General features: G+C 39.9%; 5 protein-coding genes across 5 annotated transcripts; 3 read left to right on the top strand and 2 right to left on the bottom strand.

Moving 5' to 3' along the window:
* The first annotated feature begins 18 nt into the window (after positions 1 to 18).
* On the top strand, positions 19 to 6,133 carry LOC134178852 (gametogenetin-binding protein 2-like). Its single transcript, XM_062645763.1, has 13 exons — positions 19 to 67; positions 136 to 229; positions 312 to 386; positions 445 to 557; positions 1,617 to 1,693; positions 1,755 to 1,821; positions 3,170 to 3,220; positions 3,284 to 3,380; positions 4,339 to 4,481; positions 4,540 to 4,668; positions 4,729 to 4,897; positions 5,233 to 5,754; positions 5,817 to 6,133. Exons 2-13 carry the CDS (start codon positions 143 to 145, stop codon positions 5,949 to 5,951), a joined length of 1,665 nt encoding a protein of 554 aa, XP_062501747.1. The 5' UTR covers positions 19 to 67; positions 136 to 142; the 3' UTR covers positions 5,952 to 6,133.
* LOC134178863 (14-3-3 protein epsilon-like) lies at positions 5,968 to 7,281 on the bottom strand. Its single transcript, XM_062645774.1, has 4 exons — positions 7,128 to 7,281; positions 6,748 to 7,057; positions 6,333 to 6,676; positions 5,968 to 6,266 (listed from the first exon to the last, which is right to left on the bottom strand). Exons 1-4 carry the CDS (start codon positions 7,192 to 7,194, stop codon positions 6,202 to 6,204), a joined length of 786 nt encoding a protein of 261 aa, XP_062501758.1. The 5' UTR covers positions 7,195 to 7,281; the 3' UTR covers positions 5,968 to 6,201.
* A 178-nt stretch (positions 7,282 to 7,459) lies between these two features.
* LOC134181568 (ubiquitin carboxyl-terminal hydrolase 30-like) lies at positions 7,460 to 12,321 on the top strand. The gene is made up of 13 exons (XM_062648840.1): positions 7,460 to 7,655; positions 9,445 to 9,500; positions 9,867 to 9,975; positions 10,047 to 10,147; positions 10,206 to 10,250; positions 11,159 to 11,200; positions 11,261 to 11,309; positions 11,371 to 11,444; positions 11,498 to 11,554; positions 11,622 to 11,693; positions 11,758 to 11,808; positions 11,871 to 11,992; positions 12,048 to 12,321. Exons 1-13 carry the CDS (start codon positions 7,553 to 7,555, stop codon positions 12,277 to 12,279), a joined length of 1,113 nt encoding a protein of 370 aa, XP_062504824.1. The 5' UTR covers positions 7,460 to 7,552; the 3' UTR covers positions 12,280 to 12,321.
* LOC134181589 (ubiquitin-conjugating enzyme E2 T-like) lies at positions 12,220 to 13,856 on the bottom strand. Its single transcript, XM_062648861.1, has 2 exons — positions 13,718 to 13,856; positions 12,220 to 12,805 (listed from the first exon to the last, which is right to left on the bottom strand). The coding sequence occupies exons 1-2, from the start codon at positions 13,824 to 13,826 to the stop codon at positions 12,300 to 12,302; spliced, it is 615 nt and encodes a 204-aa protein (XP_062504845.1). The 5' UTR covers positions 13,827 to 13,856; the 3' UTR covers positions 12,220 to 12,299.
* Positions 13,854 to 15,640, top strand: LOC134181579 (large ribosomal subunit protein eL6-like). The gene is made up of 6 exons (XM_062648851.1): positions 13,854 to 13,894; positions 13,957 to 14,175; positions 14,252 to 14,383; positions 14,444 to 14,492; positions 14,561 to 14,745; positions 15,419 to 15,640. The coding sequence occupies exons 2-6, from the start codon at positions 13,957 to 13,959 to the stop codon at positions 15,569 to 15,571; spliced, it is 738 nt and encodes a 245-aa protein (XP_062504835.1). The 5' UTR covers positions 13,854 to 13,894; the 3' UTR covers positions 15,572 to 15,640.
* The last annotated feature ends 693 nt before the right edge of the window (positions 15,641 to 16,333 follow it).

The following is a 16,333-nucleotide window of genomic DNA, read 5'->3' as shown; positions in this document are numbered from 1 at the left end:
CCCGGATATCCGGGCTATCACACTTCTTTACAACAGTGCAGTGTAAACGGTAATTTCGCCGTGAAAGGCAAGGCAAACAAACTGTGCTCCAGCGACGGTACAGAGTACGGCATACAATTACAACTTTTTATTTAGGTTGGTCATGGTCGACGCATGTATTAGCGAGGAGCGCATTGGTGATGACGTGTACCGTCGTCAAATGCCTTTGTACGTAGAAGACAACCTTACGGTGAGAATCACAAACTATGAGTTAAAGTAAAACATATACTAAAAGATAAATTAGGATTAATTAGGTGAAATAATTTTTGTAGTTGATGGTGGAAATTCCGAAGACGGTGATTCCGACAGGAAGAGTGCGCAAGGCAGAGATTCACAGGTTTTGTAAGGTTAGATGTGTGGTGGCTGTGGAAATTGATGTCTGACTGAGAGACCAGCTTGTGACAGTGTAAATATGAGAGTCTGACTGCGGACGATTTGAGGACGGTAGTGAGAGTGCCCGAAGAAAGTGTGTTTGATTTTCTGGCAGGGACTGTGTCTTGTGTAGGCTGTAGAAAGAGGTGAGTTTTTATTGATGTGGGATACTCTTTTGTGTAGTGTGAGCTGATGTCTTTGTCTAATGACCTAATCAAATTATGACCAATTGCTAATTGTCGGTTATTGGACTCTTGTCTGTCTGTTTGTCTGTCTGTTTGTCTGTCTGTCTGTCTGTTTGTCTGTATGTCTGTCTGTCTGTCTGTTTGTCTGTCTGTCAATACATATATTTTCCATCATGAGCAACTAAAAGAGAAACATCCACAGCAACACTAATACAACAGAACCATTACGGTCCTGAAGCATTCAAAATTACAGTTATTAGTACACTGCGTTTTGATGATCTAATCTGGTTATGCTAATAAGTTTTCCAAGATGACGTCTGCATTGCATCATTGAAGTGTCTGTCTGTCTGTCTGGTTGTTTGTAGGTTTCAACAAGTCAGGATACTAATACCTCTCGACTAGTAATCGTAGAGGTGGCTTTAGGTGGCAACTAGATATTATATTCTTCTGAAGCAGTTGTTGAAGTCTACTCTAAGCAGTTGGAAAGATTGGCATAATAATATTATTTTGTGACTCATGCTGTATAACTGGTTCGACAGTCAATAAAACTGACAGAGAGAAATTATAGTGTACTGTAGTGTAAAGAGCAATGATGAGGCACAGAGTATGTCTCTTGTTGGACAGCAGAATGTGGAATCTAGAAGATGTGCACACATTTTGTTCTAATAAAAATTATTGTCTGGAATTGGGTGATGGCACATGTGTGGAAGTCTTGAGATTTGTGTGGTAACTTGCAAAATTGGCATTTGTAATGCTGGAGAACATTGTTCGTTGTGTGAACACACCATCAGCCTACTTAGCAACTCATAGTCTAATGTTTTTTAGTTTAATTTGTGGGTCAAAAGGTAATCTAGTAGAAGGTCAAACTTTTGCTATTTATTTGAAGAGAGTTTTTGTTGTCTAAAAGCTGTATTGGAAATGGGACGTACCACATGCTGTAGTTGTTTAACCAGACTAGTGATAACTGTTTTAGTTTCTGTTTGTATGTGTGCATTGATTAGCTAGGTATTATATGTTTAGTATGGAACAGTTGTATGGCCATTTGAAGGAATCAGGCTTGCCTGCTTTGGAGCCTATTCGTGTGACACAGTCAGGAGGTTGTATTAATTCATGAATTTGTTTGTGGGAATAATTACAAACTACTTGTGATTTGCTTAGAGCTTTCGCTTCATCAGTCATACTTGTCTGATCCAAGGAAGTTTTATGCTCTGTTCTATTTGCAAAGGTGGGTTTGAGTTTGTTGTGAAAGGCAAGTGCAGTTTTTTTAAGCAGGCAGATATTTGTATTGCACCACTAACTTCAGACTCAGGAAAATATATACTGTAAGTGAATTCTTACGCATCCATTGTTAGTTTTTTTGTGTTTTAGAACAGTTTCAAATACTACAGACATAGACTAAGGAAAACAGCGGTGATGAAGCTGGTACTGATAAGATGACAATTATTTCTAGAAAAGACAGTTGTTTTTTATGAGAATTGGTCTTGACGTTTACGCTTTTATCTTTGGAGGTTTACCTATGCAGTCACACTCGTCTTTTAGATCTGCACTTCTTCAATTGTAAGGGTCACCTGTTAGCTGAAGTTTTTTTGGTTGAACTGACTGAAAGCTGCTAGTTATATAGATTATTGCATGCGTAGATTTCTGCTATAGGCATATGCTATTAATGCAGCTTGTCATTTCAGCAGAAGTATTGTTCTCATAGTGCATTCAGTTGCTACTTCTGGCTTGCATAGAAGAACATTATGAAGCCACATCATTTTTAACAATGTTAAAGTTTGACATCTTGCTCGGGTCTGCCAATAAAGTATTCTTTGTTCGATTGCCTTAGAGAATTTGCCTTATTTGCTTCAGCTTTATGTTGACTTCAGATCAGTCAGAAGGTACTGTTAGCTAATAGATGTGGTGAAGATTCTAGAACTAGCAAAAAACAACCAAAGGTTACTTTTATTAGAAGGTGACAGCTATACTGTAGTATTTGGTTTAATCTAGAGGACAATTACTAGGGTCTTTCAGCGTCAAGGAGCAGTCACAATGAAATAGATACCATTGTCAGAGATTTAAGGTTACTGTATGTGCTAGATGACATTTGTCATTACTGTATGTGCTAGATGACATTTGTCCTTACTGTATGTGCTAGATGACATTTGTCGTTACTGATGTGCTAGATGACATTTGTCCTTACTGTATGTGCTAGATGACATTTGTCGTTACTGATGTGCTAGATGACATTTGTTGTTAAAATGTACTTCACGTAAAATAATTTGTGATAAATGAAATTTGTGAAGGCACAACTAATTTGGTATGGATGTTTGTTAGTTAGAGGCATAACAGCAGACGACCGTCTTGATTATCTGGGGAGTTTTGCTTAAATGCAAATATATTGATTTTGGGTAAATGTAGTGGCTGAAATAAAGCAGTAGGCATTGCCAAGCATGAATAAATGGGAGTTAATAGAAACGAATGATTCAAAGTTGAAGTTTACAGTTACAGAGTACTATGAACATTGGATGTCGGAGTCTACTATAGTCAGCATTCTTTTGACTAACAATTGTTGGTGTGTTTGTGCTTGTTAGAAACTGTCTGAATGAAATGGTTGAAAATAGTCACAAGTGTAAACGCAACAAGTGATGCAACACATTCATAGCAACGACACTTGCATGTTCACGTTGTTGTATTTTCTGTTGTAGACGTTGCAGCTATCATTCCCTTGATTCACACAAACTGAAATTACCAATTTGTTGGTTGGATGTGTGGGATCTTCTTTCTCAGGATTGTCGAGAGGAAGTTAGTTCATAAAGCCTGTGACTGTTTATGCATTTGGCTTGTCAGCACTGCACGCAGTGTAACTCTATCGCTATTCTATAAATTTATAACAAAACAGAATGAAATGCTTATGAAGACTTTGACTATGTTAGACTTACTTGTGTGTCATGGGGTGGCAAGCTGAATGATTACTTAGTGGGTTTACACAACTAAACTCATGCACGAATGTATGAATTTATGGCTTCCTTTTCTAAGCAACAAGAATCACCAACATTTGCTCATTTCATTGTTGCTGGTGATTGTTAAAGTAGCCGCTATCAGGACAGCTGTTGAAACTAGCTTAAATTCGCCTTCTCGGCGCATTGATGGACACCAGTGGGCTTGGGGAGACAGCTTCTGGTTACCGAGGCTGATCTATGCTTAGCATCACCCAATATTGGGCACACAGGACAGCAGCCTGCCACTGTCGCCTGACAGCATGAAGAACCCACTGCTGCCTGGCAGCTGCCACCATATTTAACAAGAGCCTTGTCCCCAGAAATATCACTGGTTGTCAAGGGTATGCCTGTACCCTGACAACTGTCGCTTGCTTTGTGGCGCCAGTGGGGCTGCCCCTATATATTGCATTATGTCCAGACTGTACATTCAACATTGTTACACTGCCACAGCTAACATATGAGTGTAGCTAAAAGAGCAGTCCTCGGGTGAGTGGGCGAGGGGAAACAAACGCTGCTATGAGTCACAACTAATCTAACCTGCCAAAAATCACGTCACTATGTATGTCACAAACTCCTGTACACTCTCACATCCCTTAATGTAGTTATATTTATGTCTGTTTAGTCCATTAAAGTCTTTAGCTGTTATTGTGTTGTTTTAAGTTTACAAAAGGTTGCCAGTACTCTTAAGTCAACACTTATTAACTCAAGTACTGATGATGCTTTATTGAAGAAACTTGTAGATTAACTAGATTTCCTTGCAGGTTTGTCTTATTGATTCTGACGATCTACTAGCAACAGTACAGAGCTACTTGCTCAAGCATCGATTTTGTTCTCAGTGTAAGACCAAGGTCCTTAGAGCATACTCGGTTCTCACCGATGGTCTACACACCATGGCAGACAAAGGGTTACATACAGTTGTTTATGTGACATCAAGTCTGGAGCTGATTGCTTTGTACTTTTAGTTGCAATGCTTCACTTTACAAAGACCTTCGAGTTTGTCCTGAAGCACACCATATTCATGTGGCTTGTAACACAGGTTATATATCTCAGCTACTTGACATAGCAGACACGACAGTTCAGAGTGCATCTGTGTAATCAATGTGCATGTTTCTCACTTCCTGTGTATGAGTTTCTAATTGTTTCTTGTTCAGTATGAGGCACGCCAAGACCATGTGCGTTGCACAGGAAGAGGTTCTCAATTGCATCGGAATTCATCTATGGCAACGTCTCAATCGCGTATGGCAAAAGCTGAAAACTGAAGAGCAAACATGGCACATGTTGTTTTTTGCCAGCATTGAAGTTATTAAGAATCGATTTGAGGTATGCTACATTTCATTTCTGTTACTGTAACTTGAAAACCTCTGAAACCTCTCTAGTGTTACTTGTGCATTAGTACCTGGGTAAAGCCAAAGAGAGAGCTTCTTGTATGCAGTGCATGCTGCACTACGGTGTGGTTCAGATTGTTTTCAAATTGACTAAATTTCATGCACTGTACACAAAATTGGCAATGGATGTGGAGCTGCCATTATACGTGTGTGTGTGTGTGTGTGTGTGTGTGTGTGTGTGTGTGTGTGTGTGTGTGTGTGTGTGCACGCGCACACAATTGTTTGTGACTGGTTGGTTGTTGTTCATTAGTTAGTTGTCATGTTTGTTAGGTTGCTGTGGAAGCGAAGCGGGGTGTTTCTAGTCTTGAACTACTTGTCAACGAATTCAAGGAAGAAGAGGATGCAAAGGAAAGACGTCGTGAGCACAAGAGATTGAAAAAGAAGCAGAAGCGTGCAATTAAATCTAGACCTTCTCTGCCAACATCATGTCGTGTATCAGCTGTACATGGACAGCTTGATGTGGGCATGCCTAATGACTCTGAATTATTGGAAGAAAATAGTGTTTTGTTTGTGAATGGCATATGCAGCAGATCTGAAGATTGTGTATGTTGTCATGGCCTGGGAGATGATGACTCTTCTTCTGAATCATGTGGCCCTCGTGAGAATGGACCTTCCCAGGATATTGCCCATCTAGTTGGTGGCGAAGCAAGAGAGAGAGATGATGTCATTGGTGGCTGTTTAACAGATCAATACTGCGACAGTACTGCATGTGTGCATGGTATCGATGTTGTGCAATTGAGTGGAAAGTGTGCATCAGAATGTCGCTGTCTGGATGACGATTTGATTCAAGAGGTGAGAATGTCACATGTTTGTTATATCTGTATTCATTTGGGTCATTCGTTCATTGATCACAGGAAGACGAAAACGTCTATTTTATTCCACAGGAAGACATCAATGCATTTATTGCCAACAAGCAAGAACTTGAAACGTTACGTAAAGAATTCAGAGCAAAGTTGAAAAAGAACTTCCTGTTGTTCTTGAGAAAGTAATATCTAGTGCCACAAGTTTGCTTCAGTGCTTCCAATTTTACAACAATCCAATGTATAACAATACAGCCTTTATGACCACAGACTAGAATGTTATAGAGAGTGATGCCACCAGACATTACCAGACGACTAGAACCGCCACACAACCGTAAAAACACTCTGGACACACTCACCGCTAACGCAAAGATGACAATAAAAAGCAACCCTATTATTACTATCAGCTCTGAGGCAGTCTTTTTAGTAAAGTTCCTCTTCAAGAGGCGGACTCTGCTGTCTCAGGATCTTCCAGATCTTGAACTGTTTCTTTCTTTTCGCCATCTACGCATTTAAAACAACCAACCATAACTGTTATTGTTATTGCTACCTAGTCGAAACCATAAATACCATCTGGCTGCAAGTCTGAGGTCCACAGTGTGAGGTTGTCTCTCAGCAGCTGCATGATCAACGTGCTGTCTTTATAGGAGTCTTCGTTGAGTTTATCAAGGTCGCCGATGGCGTCATCAAACGCTGCCTTTGCCAAGCGACAAGCTTGGCTAGGTGAATTGATAATTTCGTAGTAGAAGACGCTAAAGTTGAGCGCTAGACCGAGCCTAATGGGATGGGTAGAAGGCAGCGTAGTTGTCGCTATTTCCGAAGCATTCTTGTAGGCTTCTAAAGAATTGTCAGACGCTTTCTTCCGTTCTTCCTGTTGTTCAAATTCGGCAAGATAACGATGATAGTCACCCTTCCTACGCCACACAGATTCTAGATAGCCAAACAACAAGGTCGACGAAACACATCCGCGCTGTAAGTTACTTACATTTTGTAGTAGAAAACCTTCGACTCGTCAATTACAGCCGACGGAATCAAATGACGATCCAGTACATCTAGAATGTCTTTGCAGATTTCACGTAGTTCTTGTTCGACCATGCCTCTGTATGCACGAATTTCGTCTATTGTGGCCTGGTCGCTGCCCTTCGAGCTTTCTTTCTGCTCAAAACTCGATACGATCCGCCATGACGCCCGCCGCGCACCAATCACGTTCTTGTACGCAACCGACAAAAGATTACGCTCCTCTATCGTAAGTTCGACCTCCAAACGAGCCACCTTTTTCATTGCGTCAACCATTTCTTAATACACAAACACATGAAAACCATCAGACAAAGTTACTCGACGCCTCTAGCATCCTTTCCCACTCACCATCGTATCTTTCGGCTTGTTCGGCCAGTTTCGCACTGTAAACAAAGCTTTCTTTCTCAGTGCTCATGGCTGCAACACCTAGCAAACCAGGATTGAAGACGATTGCTCGACGACACAGAGTACTTGGCCAGCAGTTGCCGGTAACTGCGCATGAGCAAGTGCGATTAAATGACGTCATCTCCCGCCCATATTTGTTCACATTGACAGTTTACCAGATCAAACTGTAATTACGTAACATCCGGGGTCTGTAATTTACACATTTGCACCATATTCGTGCAACAAAATAGCCGTCTCCATGCTAGAGTACAGTGCAGTGCAGTACGAACCTGTATGAATCAAATGTTTGTATATTTTAGATAAATAATACTTGACAGTAATGAGTATGCAAGTCGGACAGCACAAGTCCCGGACGTCACGTGTTTTCAATGTCCGCTTCGTTGGTGACCCTCCTGGGAGCCGTGTCTGCTGTTGGTGTCGTCATACTTTACGTCGTATTTGGAAGCCCTTGGAAGTTTAGAACAGTGCGTGGTATGTTTACTTTTTTATGGCTGTTGGGGATGTGGATAACTTCATGTGTGTACATGTAGAAGTTGTAAGGGCTAGACACTGTTTCCATATGCATTTTAGTATTATAAAAACTTGTTTCAACACCAGATGATTATTACAAAATTGATTTGGTCAAATTAACTAATCAAACACAGGGCCGGATCCAGGAATTTTTGAAAGAGGGGGTTGACCTGGTAGCAGTTATTTATAGTATTACTAATTTTCTCTTTTCTAATGAAATTATATGAAATTATTGAACCACGCCTATTGGAAAAGAGGGGTTTAACCCCCTGAACCCCATCTGGATTCGGGCCTGAAATAAAGTAACTGAATTAATTAATTAAAGTAAGATGCTAAGAACACATGGAAACATACAATTGATAAAGAATAAGGAAATAGTTATAATAATAATAAGTTATTTTTATTACACCACATCTGGTGTAGTTCCCTCATAGGGGCAACAGAAAACACACGCACATGTAGACAAATGACATAACTAACACACAAAATCACTTAACCTACACGAAAAAAAATATTACCATCTACCATATCCAATCCATGTCCAGGATAACTACATCTAACTATTAGCAATGCCAGTCCTCTCACAAGTTCATTTCTTGAATCTGTGGCTTGTTTAAGGAATTTAGTCTGTAGTATTTTCATCTTAAGAGATGCCTCAACAAATCCTGGAATTCTTATCCATTGTTATTTTAGCTATTGAAAGACACTACACATTCCACAGATATTTTTACAAAATGAGTAGACACAATTAATTAGGCTAGAAGGGGTGTTGAGGGATAAGCATGACTTTCTTATCTATGCAGTTTATTTATGAATATGTGTTGTTGGTGTTTTCTTGGACACCGGCGATACACACAAACATAGCAAACTGGCCATGGTCACAGACACTGTCTACAAGCTAAAGTCTGGTTGTTTTGCTTGTCACTGGCAAGTGGACATATGCATCTGCATCTAATCTCTCAGACAATGGTCAGCATCTGCTGTTAAAAGTCCTAGATTTGCCCTTGCAATCAGTTTAGAATGTGGAACGTGCGTATTGAACTGGCCAGCTCTATGATCAACAGTGCAGTCACTTGTTCTACGTCATTTTTGGCAATTTTTAATAAACAAATTTAGAGAGATTGTATTTAGAGGAAATGACCACTGAATTGGGAAGGTGAGAGCTTCGTGCAACTTGGACTGAGTACGTAGGTGTTTGTGTAAATTTGAAATATATTTTAAAACTGAATAGTATGTATTAGATAGTTAATTCATTGACTTGTAGTAAACCTTTTTTGAAATTTATATATTACACTACAGTACAACCCCAATTATTCGGACTTTTTTGCAGAGGCCAAATTGTCTGGATAATTGAAAGTCTGGATAAATGAAATGATGGTGTGGTGACTTCCTTGAGGCTCAGTCAGTCAAGTACATAATTAACTAATGTTTAATTAATTAAATGCAGCAATATTAGCTTGATAACGACTCAATGTGTTTTACACTTTTATAATTGGATGTAAAAAGTCTTCTATCGTTTCGATTTTGGAGTATAGGTTCACAGATTTCCAAGTTGGAACGATGCCACACTGGAAACACGAGAAAGACATGTGCTTTTCAGTCGGAAATAAATTTGTCTAGGATTATCAAAATGTCTCAGTAATTGGTGTTTGGATATTGGGTTGTACTGTAGGTACAGTTATGATGACTGTAAAGGTGTTAATTAAATTTTAACAAGAAGTGTCAATAGTTAATATTTAGCTTTATGTAGGCTTTCCAGGACTTCTCAACATTGGAAACACATGTTTTGTGAACGCTTTATTGCAGGTTAGTCAAAACACAAGCTTGTATAAATATTTGGACAACCAAGTCTTGTGCATAAACGAAATGTACCCTATGAGAATGTGTCTGCTCTAAGGCTGTAATGTAATGATTTGTTTGTTATTATTATCTATTTAGACTCTGTATATTTGTTTTCTTGAGATTATGGACAGATGTTTGTTAGTTTGTGCTGACGTCATTTGTAGTATTGATGTTGTGGGTTTTATGAAGGTGTTTTGTAAACTCTGAATTAACAAATGAACAAACTTAAATGAACACTTTTGACTACATTTGTCTTTGATTTCTTTGTAATGATTGTTGCTGCTGTTGATTTATTTATTTATTTAAGATGTATTATACGCATGTTTCTAGGCACTGGCAGCCTGTCCCCTGTTTGTTGCATGGGTGAAGCATTGTGTCAGAAACTCAAGTCGGTGTGAAAATAGGTCACTATTTGCTACAGTATCCGATGTATTGACATGTATGTGATGCACTACTGCATGATTACCAGTAGAATTGGTGTTGCATGTTGCTGTATATTTATTGTTTCAGTGTTGTCGTCTAAGGCTTCCATTGCTGATGTCGTTGATCCAACAGCAATTGTTCAAGCCTTGCTGGATATTGGTTGGGTGATTCCTGTAACTGAAGAACAGGTAGAGATGGATTACCTTATTCCGAATATGTTTTTATGAGCGATGCTTGTATGTGCAGGATTCACATGAATTTTTCCATGTACTTGTTTCAGCTCTCTGTGAGGTACTGTATGTCTCGACTGTAATAGTACATTGTAGGTTACTTACTGATTCTGAATTAATTTTTAAAGAAAATTGGACTCAACTTATTTTAATAACTGTGGTGGCTTAATATCTGTCTTGTCTTTTCTCTGATTGTTTAGGTGATATTGAGGAATGGGAGTTTTGTTCTAAATGCATGCTTTGATGGTGTCTAGAATAGGAATCTAATATGATGGAATATAGAAAGTCATAGATAGTTATTGTATACAATTATGATGCTGCAACGAAGTGGTCAAGCAAATTTCAGACTTACTCTATTGCCTCTTCAAATTTGAGGAAAAGGATAGCTGAGCTTGTTTGCAGTTTTTTAAATGCTTTTCAATGTCTGTTTGACTTATAGTTCATCTCTCTAAGTAGTCTCGCGTAGCCAGACCCTTCCCGCTTGCATCCTTTCGGAAGGATGTAGGCGGGAAGGGTCTGGCTAAGGGTCTGGCTACGCGAGACTACTCTCTAAGCACATCAGATGGTCTTTGCTGTGCATTTTAATTAGACCATTCCCCACTGTTTAGTCAGTTTATGTTTGCAAATCAAGTTTGTTTTTGCAAGAGTGCCATTGCTGTCTGTTGTATAGTGTACACACCAATTTGTATTTATAATTGCTACTGTATCAGTGCATAATATCCACTAGATGCACTTAAGCAGTCAGTGAGATGCTGCATGCATTTAGTTTCAGCCATGTATGTCACATGATGAGGGTGCAATTGGCATGTAGAGCCATCAGTGACATATAGAATAGTAGAGTGAGAGCCATCGTAGGAAGTTATAGCAATTATCAAAGTGATGGTTTGCTGGTGTACACAGTTCATGTACTAGTAGGTACTTACAAACGTGTACAGTTGCAGTAGAGTACCTATCTTTTATATTTTGTAGGATGGCCATTGTAAGGGTTTAAATATGGTGACATCAGCTTGGGTATGTTGATCATGTTAGTCTCCATTTGAGCTTTTCATTTGTTATACTTATGTTACTTAGCCGTCGCTATCTCTGAATCACTCCTCAGACGGTGTCTTACAAGAAAGAGGTTTGTCAAACTGTGTTTGTTGCACTTTTGTGTATCAAAGTCTTTTTTGTTGAACTACCAGTACGAGCTGGTCAGGCAAGTCCATTCCATGGGACTCTGGCAAGTTGTCTCATTCACACAACATCGCAGCGAAAGGTACTTTCCATCTAACATATGGATGTGCACAGTGTTGATGTGTACTGTTGCAGTTACCAATCAAGTATGATGGCTTTGATAGTATTTCAGTCAGCCTTCCAAGAGATGTGGTATACGCCACAGTTTGCAACAGTTTACTGACATTGTGTATGTGTGCATGGCCATGTTCTTATATAGGGTGTTGTGACTATTGAGCGATGTCTTCATTGTTATGTTCAATCCGAAGTTGTTCAGCTAAAGTCCGATGAAGTTGTTATTTATACATTAACACATATTAAACACGTTTAAATCAGCCACACCTGCATGCTTCTAGGTTCCGGTTCCGAGTCCTTCAGCATATTTCAAGCGTCTAAGGTTTGGGAAGGTTTGTGGTTTAATATGTATTGTATCCTACAAGGAGTAGCATGTTTGTGGTTTGTTTCTTAGTTGCCAAAATGTCTAGCAATCCACGTCCAGAGAACGTACTGGCACGCCAGAGGTACTCCATTCAAGGACAACACACATGTACAATTTCCACACAAGCTTGACATGGCACCATTTGTTCACAAGTAGGTTGGCATTGTGTCTACCATAATTTTTGAGCAACTCGATTGTCGTGTTTAGTAAAACAAAACGCAAAAGCTTGTACCAGCTTAAGTCTGTCATCTGCCATGTGGGTGATGTGTTTAGCGGACACTTTATTACATATCGTCGACTGATTGTTGATTCGTCAGCAACAGATCATTCAGTATCATCACAGTGGTTGTATGCATCTGACTCTACAGTTCGTCCTGCATTATGTCAAGAGGTAGAATCTGCCGTGGCATATATGCTATTCTATGAACAAGTTTTATAATAGATACATACCAAGAGCCTCTATGCAGGCAAATCTGTATCAGTTCGTCCATCTTTTTTCCAGTGCTTGTAGGGATGCATATCAGAAGCATCAGTAACTGCATCATCACAATTGGCTTTTCGTTTGCCGCTGGTTCTAGTGGTAGTGCTGCTTGTGTCGTGATGAGCATGGCCCGTGTCTCGTGCATATTTCTCAGTGTGTGCTGTAGCTTTCTGCTTGAATATCGGTCTGTTCTGTTTGTACTCGGATGCTATATCGGCCATCAGGCCATCATCAGGATTTGGTTCTGCCATCAACAACTGAATCGACATGAGAAGACTAGCGATGTTTAGTGATGGTTTCCATGCTCCATGTGGTGGCAGCTTCAACAAATCCAGACATATTCTACCTGCATCGTCGATATTAGGATGATAGATAGGAGTGAGAAAGCGAATTTGAGGAGGCTCAAATGGATATCTTTCTGGCACAGTTATTTCCAGCTCAAAGACACCACGTGCATAAGGCGTTCCGGTCCCTCCAACAATCTCTAACGTAACAGAAAATACAGGCAGTCACAATCACAGACACTATTTATCACTAGATTGTTTATATTAAAACACAAATGATCTATATATGCAGTGCATACATATCACTAGATTGTTTATATTAAAACACAAATGATCTATATATGCAGTGCATACATACCATGCAATGAGTCATCACTGTTATCAGTGGACATGCCATCATCACATACCATGCATACTTCTCCCTCTGGCAGCAAGAGTGTAGACTCACTGTAGTAGTTTTGTACAGCTATTAAGACAGACTAAGCTGGGAAGTATGCATAACGACTGTTATTAGTGCTGAAAAATTAGAAGGTTGTTGATGCATCCCTTTAATGGTCTGCTCATGATGAGCCACACATGAATTAGAAAGTACCATAAATTGTGGTGCCGCCTTTGTTCTCTGCATATAGACTCTTAGTAGACTGTTTCACTGCTGTAAAACGACTTTTAGTAATCACAGATACGACGATGCAGTGCAGAGATATCATATGCTTTCTACCAATAGTCATATAGTCAGTAATTCTGCAGCAAATTACAGCCATATAGACAATGATCACAGTCCATAGTGTTGTACCATCTGTTTGAAGGTGATAGTGACTGCCACAACAGGCCAGTCAAAAGCAACAAAACCAAATGTTCTCTAAAATTCTAAAACACAGATGTTGCATGTTGCATTACAAATCAGTTGTCACCGCAACCATTCAAAAATCAATTTGATGCTCATCACAACACATGTTGTTTCAAATTTAAGTAAACAATAGTTATAAGTATCCAAATTTAGTTAATGAAGGCAAGAAGACTGAACCTTGTCAATAGATTGCATTTACAGTAGTTCTGATATTACAACAGCAATTGTCAATTTTTTTTAGAATCACATCACACGTGTTACCTACTTGCTTTTAGTTTATCACATTGATCGGCTTCGAGCCAACACGACACACCGTGTGGAGGACTCGTTTCTAGCAATGTCACTTCACGCTGCAACCTCGCGCGCTTCTGCATTTTTGCTGTTTAACCGTAGCACGCATGCGTCAAGCCAACATAGAACCCGGATAACATCGTGAGAGAAGGTGACGGTCTATAGCGAATCGGTGATTTTCCAGCCCATCCATTGCTCTTGTACTCCACATAGATGGCTGATAATCTGAAAATTCCCCATGCTCCCCGGAACCGACGGTTACCCGGTGGAGTAATGAAGTACAGCCGGTCGGTCATGTACAAAAAGAAAGCTTTGTATCGCAAGAAGAAGGTAGTTGTAAAGAAGACAGAAGTCAAGGAGGAGCGTTTTATGACGAAACCTATCGGGGGTGAGAAGAATGGGAAAGAACGTGTGGTTCCTATTGAGAGGAGGGTTAGTACGAGCACTCATTCGCTTTTACAAACTATCACGTGATTGCAGTGAACTGAGGATTGTGTGGTTCTTGCAGAAACGATACTACCCTACAGAAGACCTTCCAAGACCGTTGAAACATCGCAAGAATCCAAAGCCTGCAAAACTGAGATCATCTATCACACCCGGGACCGTCCTAATTCTGTTGGCTGGTATTCACAGGGGCAAAGTAGGTCACGTTGACAAGATGAGTTGACTGACTTGTTGTAACGTTGAATTGTGCATGTAGAGAGTGGTATTTTTGAAACAAATGAAGTCTGGGCTGCTGCTTGTCACAGGTCTGTTGTACAGTTTTCCAGAGAGGACTGGTAATTGTGTTCGAGCTTACTCTGTATGTATATCACAGGACCTTTTAAGCTGAATGGTTGTCCTTTGCGGCGGGTGGATCAAGCGTATGTCATTGCAACGAAAACGCAAGTTCCTTTAGATGATTTAAAAGTTCCAGCCAGATTGACAGATGAGGCTCTTAAACGAGAAAAGAAGAAGAAAAGCAAACGTGCTGAGGACATGTTCGACTCAACTAGAGAAGAAGTGAGACATTTCAGTATAACTTTAGTTACTGTATTATTAAGTGTGGCAAGTGACTCGATAAACCAGACCTGTGTTTTTGTCTGCCTGCCAAATTTTACTCACAGTGCCCTTGTACAAAGTGAACATGTCATCGAAGCGAACTTGTCATCGTTGGATGGTTCGAGAGTTGGCATTTCGTATCAATTGAAACACACACACTTGTAGGTGCACCCTGATTCTTGGTTTTCTGTCAAACGGTGCATTGGACTTATTGATCTCTGGTGAATTGGCCGTGCTTGTTAACACAGTATGCTACACTGAGTGCTACAAAGCAATTGTGCTGATTTAACTAGAGGGTTGAGAAGATTTCAATTTATGATTATGATGGAACTTGCACATAGACAAGCACATTACAGTTTGATCTAAGAAATGATATGACTATGATGGAACGGGCAGTTCAAGGCTTGTCAAACACAGACAGTTGCCTGAAGGGATTGCTTTGCGACTTTGTAAATAAGTAGTAAACATCCTAATACACTAACGTTTCACTTGCCATACAATAGTGTCAGTTGTGATGTTAAACTTGGGACACCTACTGATGTGTGATGTCACCCCTCTTGCTGAACTTTGTACTCGCCATTGTGAAGTGTTGCTGTAATCAAGAGTCTATATATATGTGCGTCTGTGTTTTTAGACATACAAGCCAAGCCAGGAGAGAAAGGACGATCAGAAGGCTGTTGATCAGCAAGTGTTGGAGTCTGTCAAGAAGGTCCCTCAGTTGAAGTCATACTTGTCTTCTATTTTCTCACTAAAGAAAGGACAGTATCCGCACAGCATGGTGTTCTAGACGTAGTAGCTATTGATTGTTCAACTCTAGATGCTGTGCTTTGTGAATAAATACTAGTAACAATAGCAATGATGTCTTTGTTGCATCACTACCAAAGCATGTAATAGTCCAAGCTGGAACATCAACAAATTTACAACAATACTTGCAGGGGCTGATCCAGAGGTGCACGCGTAATAGAAATTGTAATGTTAGACACTCTATGTTTCGTTATTAGAGCTTTAGCTGTCTCGTTCCATTAAAACAATTATATTACTCAACCACCTAGATTTTGTCCTATTGAATATTCATCACTGTCAATGCTTGAACCTTCGAACTCATCTTGAACTTTGCAATAGAATGTCTGGGAGCAGCAGTTTCCGAGGCTTTTGCTTGGCATTGCAATCTCTGCTGCCTCTACTAGCTGCCTCTGCTGCTGTTTTCCATTCAACTTGCATCTGCACTGGAGGAGTACTGGTCTACAGGTACATGCACAGGTACATGCACTGGTACAGTGTACGACACATGCTGCATGGCTGATGGGAGTTCAGTATGGGAAATTTTTGTGTCTCTCGTCCTAGGTGAACTAAAAGGGCATGCTAGATTTGGGGTACACCCTGCTATATGTCATTGGAAAGGAAGAACTCATGTCTATAAGCATCGCTGTGTAGTTATACAAACAAGGGAGTGTTCTATACCCACCTTATGAAGCTATCAAAGCATTGTACAGTAGATAATACACGGCTTATGCTGTTGTATGATTCCACCATTGTCGCATACACATCA

The sequence above is a fragment of the Corticium candelabrum genome, chromosome 1, assembly GCF_963422355.1.
Source record: "Corticium candelabrum chromosome 1, ooCorCand1.1, whole genome shotgun sequence".
Lineage (NCBI taxonomy): Eukaryota > Metazoa > Porifera > Homoscleromorpha > Homosclerophorida > Plakinidae > Corticium > Corticium candelabrum.
Note: the sequence above shows the minus strand (reverse complement) of the source record. Positions and strands in the feature narration are given on the sequence as shown.

Excerpts from the sequence above, each read along its gene's own strand:
- LOC134178852 (XM_062645763.1), top strand. The coding sequence starts at position 143 with ATGGTCGACGCATGTATTAGCGAGGAGCGCATTGGTGATGACGTGTAC. Across the intron at positions 1,694-1,754 it reads TCGTGTGACACAGTCAGGAG|AGCTTTCGCTTCATCAGTCA; the intron begins GTTGTATTAATT and ends TGATTTGCTTAG. Across the intron at positions 5,755-5,816 it reads ATGACGATTTGATTCAAGAG|GAAGACGAAAACGTCTATTT; the intron begins GTGAGAATGTCA and ends CATTGATCACAG.
- LOC134178863 (XM_062645774.1), bottom strand. The coding sequence starts at position 7,194 with ATGAGCACTGAGAAAGAAAGCTTTGTTTACAGTGCGAAACTGGCCGAA. Across the intron at positions 7,058-7,127 it reads ACAAGCCGAAAGATACGATG|AAATGGTTGACGCAATGAAA; the intron begins GTGAGTGGGAAA and ends TTGTGTATTAAG. Across the intron at positions 6,677-6,747 it reads AAGGTTTTCTACTACAAAAT|GAAGGGTGACTATCATCGTT; the intron begins GTAAGTAACTTA and ends TGTGTGGCGTAG.
- LOC134181568 (XM_062648840.1), top strand. The coding sequence starts at position 7,553 with ATGTCCGCTTCGTTGGTGACCCTCCTGGGAGCCGTGTCTGCTGTTGGT. Across the intron at positions 9,976-10,046 it reads AGTATCCGATGTATTGACAT|TGTTGTCGTCTAAGGCTTCC; the intron begins GTATGTGATGCA and ends TTATTGTTTCAG. Across the intron at positions 11,445-11,497 it reads ACACAACATCGCAGCGAAAG|TTACCAATCAAGTATGATGG; the intron begins GTACTTTCCATC and ends GTACTGTTGCAG.
- LOC134181589 (XM_062648861.1), bottom strand. The coding sequence starts at position 13,826 with ATGCAGAAGCGCGCGAGGTTGCAGCGTGAAGTGACATTGCTAGAAACG. Across the intron at positions 12,806-13,717 it reads ATGTGATAAACTAAAAGCAA|AGATTGTTGGAGGGACCGGA; the intron begins GTAGGTAACACG and ends CTGTTACGTTAG.
- LOC134181579 (XM_062648851.1), top strand. The coding sequence starts at position 13,957 with ATGGCTGATAATCTGAAAATTCCCCATGCTCCCCGGAACCGACGGTTA. Across the intron at positions 14,176-14,251 it reads TGGTTCCTATTGAGAGGAGG|AAACGATACTACCCTACAGA; the intron begins GTTAGTACGAGC and ends TGGTTCTTGCAG. Across the intron at positions 14,384-14,443 it reads CTGGTATTCACAGGGGCAAA|AGAGTGGTATTTTTGAAACA; the intron begins GTAGGTCACGTT and ends TTGTGCATGTAG.